We start from the raw sequence: 17,822 nt of genomic DNA, 5'->3' as shown, positions 1-17,822 counted from the left end.
GATGTCAGGCTAATGCCCCAGCCGTAGTCCCTGATTAAGTCTTCCAGTCCATGATTGCTAGTCAAAATTTCTTTCCCTCCCTTCTCCATTCCTGCACCCCCAGGCTCTTCTGCCCTGAGTCTATACGCTTCTCCTTTCTTTACTCAAGTCCCACCCTGAGCCCCCAACGTCTTTATGGGAGAGCGTTCTGGTTGCTTAGATGGTAAGTACTGATACTTAGAGAGCATTCTGGTTACTTAGCAAATACAGTCTAGAAGAAAAGAAAGGGCTGGTATTCATACTGGGTTGGCCAGAGGGTTCGTTTGGGTTTTTCCACATCATCTTATGGAAAATGCTGAGTGAACTTTTTGGCCAACCCAATAGAAGTTCAACCTCCCCAGATCCAAGGGGCTGTGGAAAAAGAACATGTTTATTTATAGTGTGTTTAAGGCTGCTGGGGAATAGGGGAGGAAAGCATTTTAAAACGCTTTATTTTTCTATCATGAAACGTTTCAGGTCAACAGAAATGCATAGAGAATAATTTTTTAAAAAACATGTATCCACTATTCATCTTTGTCAAATCTTAATTTTTGTCAGATCTGCTTCTGATTTTTTAAGAAATAAACCACTACAGACAGTTGACGCTCCCAGTGTTCCTCTCTCCAATGTTACTCCTCTCCTTTCGAATGTATGTACCCTACACTTGACTATGTTTACATTTTTACCTCATTTGTAAACACCCCTCAACAACAGAGACTACTGTTTTGTGCAGGTTTAATACTTTATATAAAGTGTATTTTTGTATATATATTCTTCTGATCCTTTTTGTTCAATATTGGTTTTTGAGATTCATTGATTGAGATGAATTTGAGATTCATATGGCTTTACTTGACTCATTTTTAACTGCAATGTAGTATTCTATTGTGCAAATACACTCAACATAGTTACCCAATCACACTGATAGACATTTAGAATATTTTCAACTTTTTATGCATCAATGCTGCAATAGACATTCTTGTATAGGTCTATTTATGACCAATATATTTGGATTTCTTATTTTTTTTAATTGAAGTATAGTTGGTTACAATGTTGTATATGGATTTATTTCTACTGCTGCATTTTTGGCTTTGTATTTACTCCTTATTTTCTTTCTTTTTTTTTTTTTTAAACATTTATTTTTATTCATTTGGCTGCATAGAGTCTTAATTGTGGCATATGGGATCTAGTTCCCTGACCAGGGATCGAACCCAGCCCCCCTGTATCAGGAGCGCAGAGTCTTAGCCTCTGCACCACCAGGGAAGTCCCTACTCCTTATTTTCTATATTCCTGTTTCTCTACCCTGCCTGGATTTAATAGATTTTATTCCATTTCCAGTAGCTACTCTCCTGATTGGAAGGTTACACATTCTATTTGTTATTTCTATAACAGATGACATCACCCTTGTGGCAAAAAGTGAAGAGGAACTAAAGAGCCTCTTGATGAAAGTGAAAGAGGAGAGTGAAAAAGTTGGCTTAAAATTCAACATTCAAAAAACTAAGAAAAAAAAAAAAAACTAAGATCATGGCATCCAGTCCCATCACTCTATGGCAAATAGATGGAGAAATAATGGGAACAGTGACAGACTTTATTTTCTTGGGCTCCAAAATCACTGCAGATGGTGACTGCAGCCATGAAGTTAAAAGATGCTTGCTCCTTGGAAGAAAAGTTATGACCAACCTAGACAGCATATTAAAAAGCAGAGACATTACTTTGCCAACAAAGGTGTGTCTAGTCAAAGCTATGGTTTTTCCAGTAGTCATGTATGGATGTAAGAGTTGGACTATAAAGAAAGCTGAGTGTCGAAGAATTGATACTTTCAAACTGTAGTGTTGGGAGAAGACTCTTGAGAGTCCCCTGGACTGCAAAGAGAGCCAACCAGTCCATCCTAAAGGAAATCAGTCCTGAATCTTCATTGGAAGGACTGATGCTGAAGCTGAAACTCCAATCCTTTGGCCACCTGATGCAAAGAGCTGACTCATTTGAAAAGACCCTGATGCTGGGAAAGATTGAAGGCAGGAGGAAAAGGGGATGACAGAGGATGAGATGGTTGGATGGCATCACTGACTCGATGGACATGAGTTTGAGCAAGCTCTGGGAGTTGGTGATGGACAGGGAAGCCTGGTATAGTGCAGTCCATAGGGTCGCAAAGAGTTGGACATGACTGAGCAACTGAAGTGACTTAGACTTAAAGACTTCTATTTGTTCCCCACATTCTCTTCTCCCCCTATTTGTCATATAGGTAGAAGCTCTGACTTTTAACAGAACACATGGTTATCTAGAATAAAGACTACACTTTCCAATCTTCTCGGTGGCGGGATATAACCATGAATAAGTGGCCAATGGGATGTGAGTGAAAGGAATGAAGGCAGCCTTTGGGTCATGCTCTCAAAGGCAAGGGACTGGAATGTGGACATTAGGGTGAACCACCTTCAAACATGTGCAGACCTCCCCGCAGAGCTAGGCTGCTTATGTCTGGAATGTCACATGAAAAGGAATGGATTTTTTAAACACATGTACTGCCTGGCTCATCCTGTTTCCTAAATCTGAGGCTTCAGGTCTTTCATCAACTTTGAAAACTTTAAAGGCATTATCTCTTGAAGTCATGCCTCTCTTCTCCACTTCTGGAATCTTCAAAAAGGATCTTGTCATTCTGGCATCCACATCTTAGCCTGTGTCTTCATCTCTCTGTGTTGCCCTCGAGTCTGGGTTATGTCCTCAGCTCCATCTTTCCATTCCTGAAGTCTTTCTCATGCAGCACCTTATCTGGTGTTAATCTAGCCACTGAGTATTTCATTTCAGTGCAAATAATTTTCATGTCTAGCTATCCTACTTGGTTCTTTTTCTGATCTTTTTGGATGATGTCCTGTCTTCATCTTATATTTTCAATTACTTTATTATGTCTTCAATAGTTTTATTTTTTTGGGGGGGTCACATTGAGTGGCTTGTGGGATCTTAGTTGCCCGAGCAGGGACTGAACCTGGGTCCTCAGAAGTGAAAAGTATGCAGTCCTAACCACTGGCTGCCAGGGAATTCCCTTAAGTAGTTTTGAATTCATGGATTTTATAGTGTCTTGCCAACAGTTCTTAGAACAGTTGGAACAACAGTTATTAGAAATTCTTGTGGGGGAGATTGAGTCCAGTTTGTTGCATACATGGACTCTCACTCACTGTGGGCTATTCTCTCAAGTATTTCGTCATTGTGGATCATATATTCATTTTCACTAAGGACTTTCCTTTTTCCTGTGTAGGCAGACATTTGTGTCCTTGCCTGAGAGGTAAAGGGACGTGCCCTCAGTCACAAAGCTAAAAAGTGGCAGAGCCAGGTAGTCTGGATCCAAAGCCTGGGTCCTTGTCACCAGTAAGCAGGCTGCCTTCCACAGTTCACACTCTTAACAGAGGGTGAGCAGCAGGGTGGAGATATCCATTCTGCTCTCCTAAAATATCAGGGGGACCTTCAAGATGGCAGAGGAGTAACATGTGGCGAACACCTTCCTCCCCACAAATATATCAAAAATACATCTGCGTGTGGAACAACTCTCCTAAAATATCTTCTTTCTCACACTGAGAAAGAAGTGTTAGGAGAATAATAGAACCCCCACTGCAGACACACATGACTCAAGAAGTGATGCAAGACCAAGATGATTTGTAGCATTTCTTTGGTGTGTTATAGGGAGATACAGAGTGGGAAAGAATGCCAGATGACGGACTAGTAAATTGCTTAGATTTTGATCTTTGAAAAAAAAAACAAAAAACTACCCAGGTTTTATTTTATAAGTGTGGAAAGTACCTTATTAAAAGTTCACCTTCCTTGTATTACTAGTTTTGATTTGCATTTCTTTAATAATGAGTAATTTAAGCATCTTTTCATGTGTTTATTAGCCGTCTGTATGTCTTCTTTGGAGAAATGTCTGTGTAGGTCTTCTGCCCACTTTTTGACTGGGTTGTTTTTCTGGTATTGAGCTGCATAAGCTGCCTGCATATTTTGGAGAGGGGTGGGGTGGGGTGGGAAGTGGGAGGGAAATTCAAGAGGGAAAGTGAAAGTCGCTCAGTAAAGTTCGACTCTTGGAGACCCCATTGACTATACAGTCCATGGAATTCTCCAGGCCAGAATACTGGAGTGGGTAGCCATTCCCTTCTCCAGGGGATCTTCCCAACCCAGGGATCAAACCCAAGCCTCCTGCATTACAGGCAGATTCGTTACCAGCTGAGCCAAAAGGGAAACCCAAGAATGCTGAAGTGGGTAGCCTATCCCTTCTCCAGTGGATCTTCCCGACTATAATTGAACTGGGGTCTCCTGCATTGACGGCAAATTTTTTACCAATTGAGCTACTGGGGAAGCCCTTTCAAGAGGGAGGGGACATATGTATACCTATGGTTGATTCATGTTGATGTATGGCAGAAACCAACACAATATTGTAAAGCAATTATCTTCCAATTAGAAATAAATATTTTTTTAAAGTTCACCTTACTGCAACAGGTACTAAATAAGCCCCAGAGATCAAATGCATAATGAATATAGACAACAATATTGTACCCTAGGCTTCCCTGGGAGCTCAAATGGTAAAGAATCCACCTGCAATGCAGGAGACCCGGGTTTAATCCCTGGGTTGGGAAGATCCCCTGGAGAAGGGAATGGCTACCCACTCGAGTATTCTTTTTGTGTGTGTGTGTGTGTGTGTGTGTGTACACATTTAGTTTTATTGTAACAAAGCAACTTGTATACTTTTAACGTTTAAAACTGAGCATCATCTTTCCTTTCCAGTGAAACAAAAAGAAAAATTTAAAAATAAACAGGAACAAAATTACAATAGAGAATGTCAGTTGCAAATAAGATCCTATAGGTTCTGCTGATTCTCCCATCGAGTGGCAGGGCTCAAGTCATCATTAGGACAGAATTTTATTTTAAAAGTGTCATCTTAAACTGCAAGGATGTCTGTTAAACATCACAATTAAACATGCCAAAGGAGAAGCCATGTTGTCAAAATGCCCACTTAACCCACCCAACATCTCAAACCCACCCTTTGCCGACCTTCTATAACCCATTTTTTAAAGTTTTTTTTTCTTTTTTTAAACAAGAGAAAGTAGACAGATACATGTTGGTAAATGCTAACTGTCCATATTCACATAGAGACACAGTGTAATCTCTGAGGCCAACATACAGAGAAGGGAGGAAAAAAGCTAGAATTCTATGCACTACTACACAGGGGCCTAGCACCCTCCAGCTTCCAGCAGAGCTAAGGGAGCAGAAGGTTTTTCTTTTTTTCCCACAGAGCATGGTGGTGTTGATTCCATAGTTTTTGTTGAGACAGGAAGGGATAAAAATGAATTTGAAACAGAAAGGGGTAGAGATTCTTTTCCCACTGAATTCTGCTCAAGATATTTCCCCCCTCCCCAAATAAGTTGTGAATCATGGTATAAAGGAGAAAAGAGACCTCAAAAACAGGGCAACTGAGCACAAGAGGAGGAAAAAAAAAAAAAAAAAAAAGACTGCAACTTGCTCCCAGGGACTGGAGAAAATTAAAAAAGGTTGGAATCCATCAGTGTTCCATTAGTCATCTTCTCCTTCATCTTCCTCTCCTTCCTCCCCCTCATCATCATCTTCACCTTCTTCACCTTCATCCTCATCCCCTTCTTCATCAATATCTTCCAATCCTTCCTCCTCTTCATCATCGTCGTCATCCTCTTCTCCTTCCCCTTCCTCATCATCCATGTCAGGAACCAAGTAGTACTGTAACGGATTTGGCCAAATATCATCTTTGATGACTTCTCCTAATTCATCTGCACCTGCATCAGAATGATCAGTAAACCAGGTGAAGAAGCTTTCTGGTTCCTCATGCTGTCTCTTCCTGCTGGCTTTATTCTGTGTTTGACTTGATCGTTTCGTCAAATCCTTTCCAGATTTCCATTTGATTTCAGTGGACTTTGAAGATGGGTCACCACTCTCATTCAGATGAAATTCTTTGGAGAGAATTTTATTTTCAAAGTAAGGGTTTTCATCAAAATAAAAATCTATTCTGTGACCTGATTTAATGTCTTCAAATTCTGTCACTTCAACTCTTGTCAAATAATGCAGCGCCTCTTCATCCTCCTCCCCAAGCAGTGCAGACACTTGTGGATGGTTAACAAATGTTGTTACCCAAAAATTGGGGATTTTGGTGATCAATTCTGACCTCTTCTGAAAAAATGGTTGGCAGAGTTTGTTATACTTCTGTTCTACTTTCAAAATCTCCTCACTGACTTGTTCATTAAGTCTGTCTATTTCATTTTGTACTTCATCAATATGTTCAATTGCTTCTTGCTGTTCTTTTTCTTCCTTCAGCAAATTTGAAGAAGCAGATGCCTCGTCTGGCCTGGAGGCAGGAGTCGGCCTGGCTTTCTTCAGTTTCTTTGCTTGGGGTGGAAGAGAAGACTGGTGTTTGGGGGCCATGCTGGGGAAACAAAGCCAAGAACCCTCCCAGGAGAAGAAAGAGGACCTGAGAGCTCAGAGAACTGCCCACTCAAGTATTCTTGCCTGGAAAATTCCATGGACTGAGGAGCCTGGCGGGCTACAGTCCATGGGGTCTCAAAGAGTTGGACATGACTGAGTGACTAACACTTTCGCTTTTCATTGTACTGTAATCATCAAACTTGCTGAGACTAGAACACAATTATTCCAACCACTAAAAAGAAATGATAATTATGTAATATGATAGACAAGCTAATTATTGCTGCAATGGTGATCATATTATAATATATAAATGAATCAAATTAACATGTTGTACACCTTGAACTACACAATGTTATATGTCAAATATATTTCAATCAACCAATCAATCAAACCTCTAAAAAACAAAAAATGAAAAGAAAAAGAAAGTTGGCCTTCTCCAGCTCTCCTCTCTGACAGTGGTTTCTGCAGGGACCTTAGAGACTACCTGCTCCCCAGCACTCACCTTGTCAGCCAGCAGCTCTCTGATCTTGCTGGCCTGCACTCGGAACCGGAAAAGTTGGGTTTCTAGAGCCAGGTAGCGCTTCTGCCAGTCCACGCTGGTCCGCATCTCCACCGTGAGTTCTGCCATGATGGGAGCAACTTGTGGGGATTCCAGGGAGCCTGACGACCAGCATACAGAGAGGGAAAAAGATAAGTGTATGAGGAGGAGTTCGGTGGGGAAAGGAGGAGACCGACGAAAAGCAGAGGAAACAGGGCGGGGAAGGTAAGTGAGCCTGGCTCTCCCTCTGTCCCACCGGCAAGTTCTGAGCCCAGCTCGTCCTGTTTCATCATAAGGCAGCTGTGCAACCTTTGTGAAAAATCACAAAACCTGAGAAACCGCAAGGAGAACCTCGTCTCCTATTACAGAAGTGAAAAGCAGGGCTCATTGGTTTTTCATTGAATCATCCATTTAACAAAAACGTGTTCATTCAACAAAACATTCAGTGCCAGACACTGTTTTAGACATTGGAGATGCAAAGGGAAATGAAAGAGGTCCCCGTGTCTTTTCAAACAATTCTTTGGAAAAGTCTAATTGCAAAATTACAATGTAGTCACAATTACTAATCAATACGAAAATAAAAGGAAGTAGAGAAATGGAGAGGACTGTGCTAGGGGGAGGGTGTTTAGGGAAAGCTTAAACTGGGTAACGGAGTCATCCATGATCACAAGGCCAGCTGGAGATAGAACCGTGGTTCCCAGTTGGGTACTGATTTTCACAACTATAAAGATTTCAGATGGGAAAAAAAAAAAAAAAAAAAAAAAAACGGAGTGAAAATGTAATGCTTCAAATTTCCTTGACAAGTTTCTATTCAGTTGGGATTTCATATGTTGTCATCAAATCATCCTGTTTCAGAACAGATTCTCACTTTCCTTTAAGTTATAAAATGCAAACCAGAAAATTGGTAGATGCTTTGCTGTAGCCTCTGGAGGAAACCGTGGGTTTCCCAGGTAGTTCAGTTGTAAAGAACCCGCCTGCCAATGCAAGAGACACAGCAGGCATGGGTTCGATCCCTGGGTTGGGAAGATCCCCTGAAAGAGGAAATGGCAACCCATTCCAGTATTCTTGCTGTGGAAAATCCCATGGGCAGAGAAGCCTAGCAGGCTACGGTCCACAGGGTTGCAAAGAGCTGGACACGACTGAGCGACTAAGCATGCACACACGCTGGAGGAAACCACAGATCTTTAGAAAACACTTCGGTCAGATTCAGAACAAGCCAAGTAGACACCTAGAATATCCCCAGCCAGGGAATTTACCCAGATGTCTCCTGGATGTATTTTAGAGAAACAAACCTGGATCAGGGACGAGAAAATGAAGAAGAATGTGTAAGTGTGCATGAGAAGGGAGATACAGGCCCAGAGGGGGCACAGAGAAGAGAAGGGCTGGAGACATATCCATCACCAGGCCTTTTTAAATCCCCTTTCTAGGGAGCTTTTAATAATTATGCTTGACAATAAGCATAAATTTGGTCGGTCCCAAACCATGACATATGGTCTCCCTACTATCAGGTGATTTTAAAGAATGATTGTTAATTTTCTAGGTTGATAATTTTTTTTTTCATTAAAAAGTTGGGGGCGGGGATGGTGCTGTGTAGCAGGTGGGATCTTAGTTCCCTGACCAGGGATTGAACTTGTGCCCTCTGCAGTGGAAGCAAGAGTCTTAGGTTGATAATATATTTTAATGCTATCTTTTAGAGATGAATATGGCTTACAGGTGAAATGAAATGCCTGGGGTTTACTTTAAAACACTTCACCATAGGAGGTGAGAAGCTGGGGTGGAGAGAGATATATGCAATGAGACTTGTCAAAACACTGATAATTTCTGAAACTGGGTGATGGGTATACTGGTCTCTCTACTTGAATACATGCCTGGAATTTCCCATAATAAAAATTTGTCTTTAGAGAACAGACTTGTGGTTGTCAAGGGGTGTGGGGGAGAGATGGACTGGGAATTTGGGATAAGCAGATGGAAACTATTACATTTAGAATGGATAAACAACAAGGTCCTACTGTCTAGCACAGGGAACTATATCCAATCTCCTGGGACAAACCGTAATGGAAAATGACATTAAGAAAGAAATGTATATATGTGTATAACGGAGTCACTCTGTTGTAGAGCAGAAATTAGTACAACACTGTAAATCAACTATACTTCAATAAAAAAAGAGAGATGAAAAAATCTGTCATTTTAAAAAAATCTCTTTTCCCTTCTTCAGGAGACACATGGTCTCAGAAAACCCAGCCACCTCCTGTATGTCCTGTATGTCTGAATACTACCCTGGGGCACCAGTGAGCCTGCCCTTGGTAGGTTCTCCACCCATATTGCCTCCCACCTGACATGTGACCTCTACAGTATCTTTCTCCCATTATACACCACAAAGAGCTATTACCTACTGAGTCCTCATTGTACACCAGGCACATGTGGCCTCTTTTATTTTCAGAAGAACCCATGAGACAAGGAGTGGGCATTAGTCCACACTCTCAGGTGAGGACTCTGAGGAACAGAGTCTGTGGCCGGCAAGCAGTAGGGCTAAGATTCTCATTCTAAAGTGCCTACTCTTAGCCACTGAGCTCCTTACCCATCCCCAAAACTGCAAGAATTGATTTCACAAAGAGTGGAATGGAGAAGACTTCGCTGGTGGTCAGTGGTTAAGACTCCAGGTTCCCAATGCAGGGGGCCCGGATTCTAGCCCTGGTCAGGGAACTAGATCCCACATGCTGCAGCCAAAGATCCTGCGTGCTGCAACTAAACCCTGGCACCGCCAAATAAACAAAAATAAGTATTAAAAAATTAATAAAAGTGTTCACTGTTTTTAAAAAAAGAGTGGAGCAGACTGTTAAGAATGAAACACTTTATAGGCTCTCTCAAGATTTTCAGTGCAAACCTAAACCTACACCCTAGACTTCCCAGGGCACCCTGGTCTCAAATATTCTGACCCTTTAACCTCCATAAGCAAGGATATTTGTCATGTGCCCTTTCTGTTTAAAAAACAGGGTCAGTAGACCTGTAGAGAAAGGCCCAACAATGAAACCACTGATGGGTCAGGTGATGGAGTCTTTCGGTTCTGGGCGGCTCAGAACACTGGACATATGACCTCAGTCCTGCGCTCCCAGAACTGTCATCCCAAACAATTCGACATTGTGACCTCCCAGCGATCCCCACCTCAAAAGACTGGGACCAACTGGAACGGGCAGGAAGACAAAAGACAAAAACAAAACATGACCTTCTCTGAGCTAAGATCACAGCTGAAAAGACACAACAGAACCTTGTGGGCCTCCATAGAAGGCCCGGAGGCTTCATGTTTAGTTTTCTTTGTCCTTTAAAGGGGATTTCACTTTCCCTGCCTAAGTACAAAAAGTGGCAGACCCGAAGTTAGGACCTTGGAGTCTTGCAACCTAGCCCGGGGCTAAGAATTAGCAGTAAAAGCACCCAAGTAAAACCAAAGGGCAGCAGAAACTCAATTCTTTTGTGTTGTTTAAAAAAAGTTTGGCGAATGTTAATTCCCTCTTACTGATTGCCAAAGCTGCAGCTCAGATTCTGTTGGAGGGCAGAAACCCAAATTATCAAAATCTCCAGGGATTTTGGAAATAAACTACGTCATTTGTCTCTACCTCACGGTGATACCTGAGATTATACCTAGTTTGGAAGGAGTTCTTTCCCCAATCCAGCATCTTCATGTCATCCTGGTTTTTAGAAGTGCTCAGCTTAATCCTCTCCCTGCCTTGGGGATGCTGGTGAAGGAGCTGGCAATCTTGTTAGGCTTGTCTCAGCATGTGAGTGGAACTAAGAGGTTTCTAAATGGATCTGGAGCAAGGTGCCTGCTGTGAAACCAAGACCCAGAGGCTCTTTCGACACAGGCAGGCGGCTGGAGCTGCAGCTAGAGTATACAGGATGTTAGGGGGAGATACCAGTAAGATGAACCTCAGCTGCTAAGTCACCTTGCATTTGAACCGCCCATAAAGATGTGCAAGGATAAGCAGAAATGAACTTGCAGAATGGTCCTTAACTCTTCAAAGCATTGCGTTGTCAGGTGTTATTTCTCTCGTTACCCTCTCAATATCCCCGAGAGGGAGGACAAGTGATATATAATTCATACTGAACAGGTGAGCAAACTCCCCACATCAGTGACTTGCTCAGGGACACAGAAGCAAGTAGTATCAGAGCTGGGCTAAGAATCCTGATCTTGCAACATTCAGAACTGTTCTCTTTCCATGAAGATGCTTCCATAGTGGCGGTACCAGACTAGCCTAATGAAGATACAGCATTAATGTGCTGCGTTAGATGGGGAAATGACAGAAGAGATGTGAGCTGGGGACAAATCTTCAAACACACACAAGTAGGGAGGACAATACAATAAATCCCCATGTGCCATCCGGCCAGCTATAATGATCACCAACTCACAGTCGCTCTTGTGAAAGCTAGTTCTCGATTCCCACTAGCACCCAGCATGCTGAATGGCTTGGCAGGCAAGAGTCAAATGGTTGCCATGGCCTTGGCACCTGCTTTAGAGCTCCCTAAGGCTCCCAGCACCCTGGCCTGACACGGCCACAGAGGTCAGCAGAGATATGCCTCAAGAGGCAGGGGCCATGGGTGGAAGGTGGTGAAAAGAGGCAAGAGGAAGTTGTTAGGTGACTTTAGTCTGTATCAGAGAAAACACAGACTTGACCTGGGATAGCTCTGGAAACTTTAGGGATATGGACCAGAAATGGACAAAATGTTGACAGTAAATTTAACTTAACCAACTTTTGTTAGGTGATTCCTATGTGTGAGACTGAAGACACAAAGAGGAACAAAGACCCTGTGGTTTGTGAGGTTTCAGGTCTACAGTCTGAATATCCTGGAGCCTTCCTGCAAAGACGGCCAATCAGAGCAAGTGCCTAAAGGCACTGCAGGGGCATCAGAAGATAACAGGGGCTACATTCTGGTGCAGTCTCCACTAGGCTCTCCTGGGTCTAGTGTGGTGTGTGCTCGCTCTCTGAGCGTGAGCACCTTCCATGATTCCCACTCACTAGCAGTGGGCTTCTGAAAGGGCTGTGCAGATGAGGCTGACCACCTGCCCAGCTCTGGGCAAGGAAAAGCTCCCTTTCTGGGGACGAAGCCGGAGGGAGGGTGAGTGCACACAGGGGCACAGCTCCCCCCGATCTGATCTCCCACTGTCATCTGATCAAGCCAAAAACATGCATTTTTACCTCTTTTGGGTGCTGAGTGAGCATCCCATTTCACAATGGTGGGAGAGTCAGGAAAAGATGAGCATGTTACAGACTTCTGGGACATAAATCCCAAAAGGGGCTAAGAGATCCAGGAATATAGCATCCCTCAGACAAAAACCAACAAAGGGAAATGGCAGAGTGTAGTACTTAAGATCCTGAGTTTTGGCACCAAACAGACCTGAGTTTGAATACTGACTCAAGAATGAACTGTGACCTTCAACCATCTGCTTGACTTCTCTGAACCTATTTGAAATTGAAGGCAATAATATTTGAAAGGAGCATAATAATATTAGTTCGAACCATGTGAAACTGTCAACACTTAACCATTTTTTTACTTTCAAAATTGGCAATTTCATAGGCCATACTATGTTGGATTATTTTGAGAATCAAAGGAGGTATTATAATAAAAAAGCCTGGCACACAGGAAGTACTCAATAAAAAACAGCTACTATCAACAAACAAGAGGCAAACCAACAGTGCCCTGGGCATACCTGGAGATGTGCTCACCACCATGATCAGAGAACAGGTCAGGAGATTTTTAAAAATTCTTTTATCTCAGGACTTCCCTGACGGTCCAGTGGTTAAGACTCTGGGTTTCCAATGCAAGGGGCATGGGTTCGATCTCTGGTCAGAGAACTAAGATCCCATATGCTGTGCAGCGTGGCCAAATAAAAAAATTATTTACCTCTTTGTTTTTGAATACTAAGCAAAAGAGTATATGGTACAAAGTAAGGCTTCTTCCCACCCCTGAACTCCAGGCATAGCTTTCCCCAGAGGCAACCACTGTTAGGAGGATTTGAGTCTTTCTGAGATGTTCCCTGCATATACAAGTGTCCATATGTATGTTGCACACACATACACACAAGCAAATGGTGGTACACCATACACACTGTACTAAATATAACTCAGAGAGCTTCCTATATGTGTGTGTGTGTGTGTGTGTATGCATGCATGCTCACTCAGTCTGACTCTGCAACCCCATGGAATGCAGCCCACCAGGTTTCTCTGTCCATGGGATTTTCCCAGCAAGTACTGAGTGGGTTGCCATTTCCTCCTCCAGGGGATCTTCCTGACTCAGGGATCAAACCCATGTCTCCTGCGTCTCCTGCATTGCAGGTGGATTCTTTACCACTGTGCCACCGGAGAAAAAGTGTGCACATATAATAATATATACTTGCCCCGTTCTCCCCTCATGCTTTTTAAGAGCTATATTGTATTCTCTTGTGTGGCTATTACATGATTTCATTTGAGTCCCCAATTGACAGACACTTGGGTTATTATAAACCTTTCATTAAAACAATGCTGCAAAGAATATTCAATGAATAGACATTATTTCATATTTCATTATTTCATACACATGTATGAAATACGGTTTATCTCAAGGATAAAGTCTCAGAAATGGAACTGGACCGCTGAGTGATGTACATTTTGCAATGGTCAAAGAGTTCCAACTGCTCTCCCCGAGGCTATTCTAACTCATATTCCAGTCAGTAATAAGCACCAATTTCCCCACAGAGGTAGTCAGTCTTTAATTTGTTTTTGACGAAGGGTTTGCCAGAGAACACAGGATGGTGGCTCACTGGCCAGACTGCCATGGAGTCACTTGGATCAGTAGTGAGGGGATCCTGACACCTCAGCGCCAGCAAGTAGAACGCACTCTTCAACCACAGGGAGCACAGAGTTCTGCACAGTTACACAGCCTCGCATGAGGCTTGCCTGGTGGCTCAGGAAGTAAAGAATCTGCCTGCAATGTGGGAGATCTGGGTTTGATCCCTGGGTCAGACAGATCCCCTGGAGAAGGAACTGGCAACCCACTCCAGTATTCTTGCCAGAGAATCCCATGGACAGAGGAGCCTGGCAGGCTACAGTCCATGGGGTCCAAAAGAGTCAGACACGACGAAGCAATACACACACACACAGCATCACAAAGAGAAGATGGGAAAAGTATGGAGCACTCCTCTGCGAGCAAGGACCTCTTCCCGTAGCCGATGCCTTCTGGAGAGGACAGAAGGGGTGCCAGAGGTATTTTCTCAGCGCACTTGTTAGTTTCAATGAGTAACCCAGCTCTGAACAGGCCCCCTCAGCAGCCTGTGGAGAAGGAGGGTGGTGAACAGCGATGTAAATGCAATTTAAGAGGCTTCCATTTGAGTCTTGCCTCCTCCACTTTTCAGTTATGTGACCTTGGGCAAGTCACTGTTTTTCTGAGTCCTAGTTTCCTCCTTTATAAAACGGAGATAATATCATGCAGAAACACTCGAAGTGATGTTCTATAAAAAGTTGAGTGAAGTTACCATAGGCACAACGTCTGCAGCATAGAAGACAGTCCAAAAAGTTTAAGGAAGGAACAAATAACTTTTCCACTGAAATTGATATTAAAACGATCTTTCAAGCAGAAGTTTTTGCCAGAACTAAAGCTTTGTCCTGAAGTTTCATGAAGTGTATTCATAGTAAAAGCTTATTTGTCCCCTGGCAGGAACAGATCCAGAGCTTCCCTGTGGCCCAGTTGGTAAAGACTGCCTGCGATGCAGGAGACTTCCCGCAACACTTAGGTTCCATCCCTGGGTGGGTAAAGATCCCCCGGAGATGGAAATGGCAACCCAATCCAGTATTCTTGCCTGGGAAATCCTGTGGACAGAGGAGCCCGGCAGGCTGCAGTCCATGGGGTCTCAAAAGAGTCGGACACGACGGAGCGACTAAACCACCAGGGACAGATCCAACAGAGAGCAGATCTACTCCCCAAAGAGGGTCTTCATTGCCCCTGCCATGGCCATTAAGACCCCCTGCGCCCCCGTGACCGATTCCTTTCTAAGGCTCCTAGGACGCAAAGTTCCTGCTGTCATTTGGCGCCCGACTGATTTTCTCTTCTGTTTGGCTGACCTGCCTCCATAAATCAAGCCTAATCCACCGGGACCCTAAGAGAACCACCCAGGAATCACAGAAGCGATAGCCCGAAATGAGATCGGGAAGAAAGCGGGAGGACTTGAGAGCCTGCTAGAGCTCAGACAACTCGGTGGAAAGCCTGCAGGTTCGCTCCGAGGGCCCTTCCCGGGAGCAACTGGATCGAGCCGGTCCCACACTCGGGATCCTCTCCAGGAACGCTACACCTCTCCTGGCGGTGCCAGTTCCCCAAGCCCGACGCTCCGCTCCCAGCGCTCCTGGCTGCTAGGAGCTTGTTTCCAGGTAGGGAGGCACCTGCTCCGGAATCGCCCTCCGGCCAGAGGCAGCGGATCCTATCTCAGTCTAACCAAACACCCTCCCCGGCCAGCGAACCCTCACTCCCACCCCCGCGCCCACCCCATCTCTGCCCGCGGAGCTCCCGGGGGCCGCTCACCTCCAGCCAGATCCCGGGCGCCCCCGCTGCGCACCGGGCACACGGCCGCCCCCCGCGCGCGTCCGCCGCTGACCTTGCGTCGATCTCTCCCGAGTCCGCCGCGGCCGCCGGGTCTCCGCTCCGCGGCAGCAGGGGTCGGCGTGGGCGGGGCGGGCCGGCCAGGCCCGGGAGGTTTGCCCGCCCGCTGGCTGCACAAAAGCCGAGCCGACCTCGCAGCGCCCCATTCAATATTCCGCCGCGCCCCCTCCCCGCCCGCTCCTTAGAGGCAGAGCGCCAGGCTTGGCTCGCGGGGCGGCTCGCGGAGAGGAGCAGGAAATGACCTCAGCAGGCTCCAGCCTCCCTCCTCTCGGCACCGCCGGGCTCGTCCCTGGGGCGGCGGGGACTGCGGCGGGGTCCCGCGGGCCGAGACGTGTCCCGAGCTCCGGCCCCGAGCTCTCTGCAGGGGCCGAATCAGCGGCCACCAGGGGCGCCGGGGCGCCCCGGCATCTCCTCAGCTCCCAACCAGCCTGAGACCCTCCCTGGATGGGGCGCGAGAGCAGACCCTCCCCCGTCCCTCCCTAAAAGGAGATTCCCGCATTGGCCGAACAACTTGCAGGAACCGTCACGCTGGATATTTGGAGCAGAAATCCTTATTTCAAAGGGTCTGTCCCATTGGGAGACCAAAGTTCTGCTGTGTAATATGAAGGAAAAAGCAAAACTCACCGCAGCCTAGAGGGTAACTTGCTTGCGTCCGTACGTCTGTATGTATGCATGCACGTATTATTTATTTTAAAGGAGCCGGCCGGCCGAGGAACCGGAAAGGCAAACAGGACGTCGCTTGCGCGGCAGCTCACCGTGCACTCTTGCAGCCCCTGCACCCCCCAATACAATCCTAAACCTGCGGGCAGTGGGGTGCGGGGGTGGAGTACTCAAGTTTTTAGTTAGGTGGATATGGGGTAAAGACGATGAATATGGAGAATATTGCAGGGAAGGATCCACGTTTCAGAACAGCTTTCTTCCCCAATCCGGCAGGCTCTCAGGCTAGTTCTGAACACAAGCAGACTCACCAGAGTTTCTCCCAAGGGGCTTTGAAAGTTTCATTCCAGGTGGTGGTGCCCCGGGCTGCACCCCACGTTTGAATCTGAGTGTCTGGAGGTTAGCCTGGAAAGTTGTGCGGTTAATAAGGCCTCCAAGTAAATCTCATGAACAACTTTGAGAGCCCCGATTCTGTGGAAAGCTGACTCATGTAGTTCAGGAGGCCAAGGGCGAAAGTTCAACAGGGTTACTGGGACTTCATGAGCTTACACATGGACTCACACCTCCTGAGGATTGGAGTAGACCAACCCCAAACTGTGTGTGGGTAACTGGCCTCTGTCCCCTTCAAGACTGGAAATATTGCTAAGGAAGCCCCAAAACAAGTCCTGTGGAGTTTGTCAAGGAGACTTCTTATGTTCATTCATGCATGCATTCACTCACTTTGAATAGGTAATCATTCACATAGTATAAATTTGAATTATTAGTAATACCAAAGGGCTAAAAATGAATAGTAAGTCTCCTTCCTCACTTGTCCCTTGTCCCCTGGTGTGTGTGTATACGTGTGTGTGTGCGTGTGTGTGTGTGCACTCAGTCGTGTTTGACTCTTTGCAACCCCATGGACTGCAGCACACCAGGCTTCCCTGTCCTTGGCCATTTCCCGGAGCTTGCTCAAACTCATGTCCATTGAGTCGATGATGCCATCCAACCATCCCATCCTCTGTCATCCCCTTCTCCTCCTGCCTTCTGTCTTTCCCAGCATCAGAGTCTTTTCAAATGAGTTGGCTCTTCACATCAGGTGGCCAAAGTATTGAAGCTTCAGATTCAGCCTCAGTCCTTCCAGTGAATATTCAGGATTGATTTCCTTTCGGATTGACTGGTTTGATCTCCTTTCAGTCCAGGGGACTCTCAAGAGTCTGCTGCAACACCACAGTTCAAAAGCATCAATTCTTCGGCACTTAGCCTTTTTTATGGTCCAACTCTCTTATCCATACATGATTACTGGAAAAACCATAGCTTTGACTATACGGGCCTTTGTCAGTAAAGTCATGTCTCTGCTTTTTAATAGGCTGTCTAGGTTGGTCATAACTTTCCTTCCAAGGAGTAAGCGTCTTTTAATTTCATGGCTACAGTCACCATCCACAGTGATTTTGGAACCCAAAAAAATAAAGTCTGTCACTGTTTCCCCATCTATTTGCCATGAAGTGATGGGACCAGATGCCATGATCTTAGTTTTCTGAATGTTGAGTTTTAAGCCAACTTTTTCTTTCTCTTCTTTTACTTTCAT

General features: G+C 45.1%; 2 protein-coding genes across 3 annotated transcripts in view; both read right to left on the bottom strand.

Annotated features, from left to right (window-relative positions):
• The window catches only part of PLEKHH1 (pleckstrin homology, MyTH4 and FERM domain containing H1), a 56,016-nt gene extending 39,768 nt beyond the window's left edge, over positions 1-16,248 (bottom strand). The window contains exons 1-2 of one of the 2 annotated variants that reach the window (XM_065941323.1): positions 16,226-16,248; positions 6,947-7,104 (exon numbers count right to left, since the gene is read on the bottom strand). In XM_065941323.1, coding sequence (XP_065797395.1) covers positions 6,947-7,072 — 126 coding nt within the window. In that variant the 5' untranslated portion in view covers positions 7,073-7,104; positions 16,226-16,248. Of the gene's footprint in view, positions 1-6,946; positions 7,105-15,523; positions 15,702-16,225 lie in introns of those variants that run through there. The other variant, XM_065941322.1, reaches the window with a different exon arrangement.
• LOC136171739 (protein SET-like) lies at positions 5,057-6,444 on the bottom strand. The gene has a single exon (XM_065940672.1). It carries the CDS (start codon positions 6,442-6,444, stop codon positions 5,566-5,568), a length of 879 nt encoding a protein of 292 aa, XP_065796744.1. The 3' UTR covers positions 5,057-5,565.
• Positions 16,249-17,822: the final 1,574 nt, after the last annotated feature.

This window comes from Muntiacus reevesi, chromosome 7, assembly GCF_963930625.1.
Source record: "Muntiacus reevesi chromosome 7, mMunRee1.1, whole genome shotgun sequence".
Classification (NCBI taxonomy): Eukaryota; Metazoa; Chordata; class Mammalia; order Artiodactyla; family Cervidae; genus Muntiacus; species Muntiacus reevesi.
The sequence above is the reverse complement of the archived record's forward strand: the minus strand, read 5'-3'. Positions and strand labels throughout refer to the sequence as shown.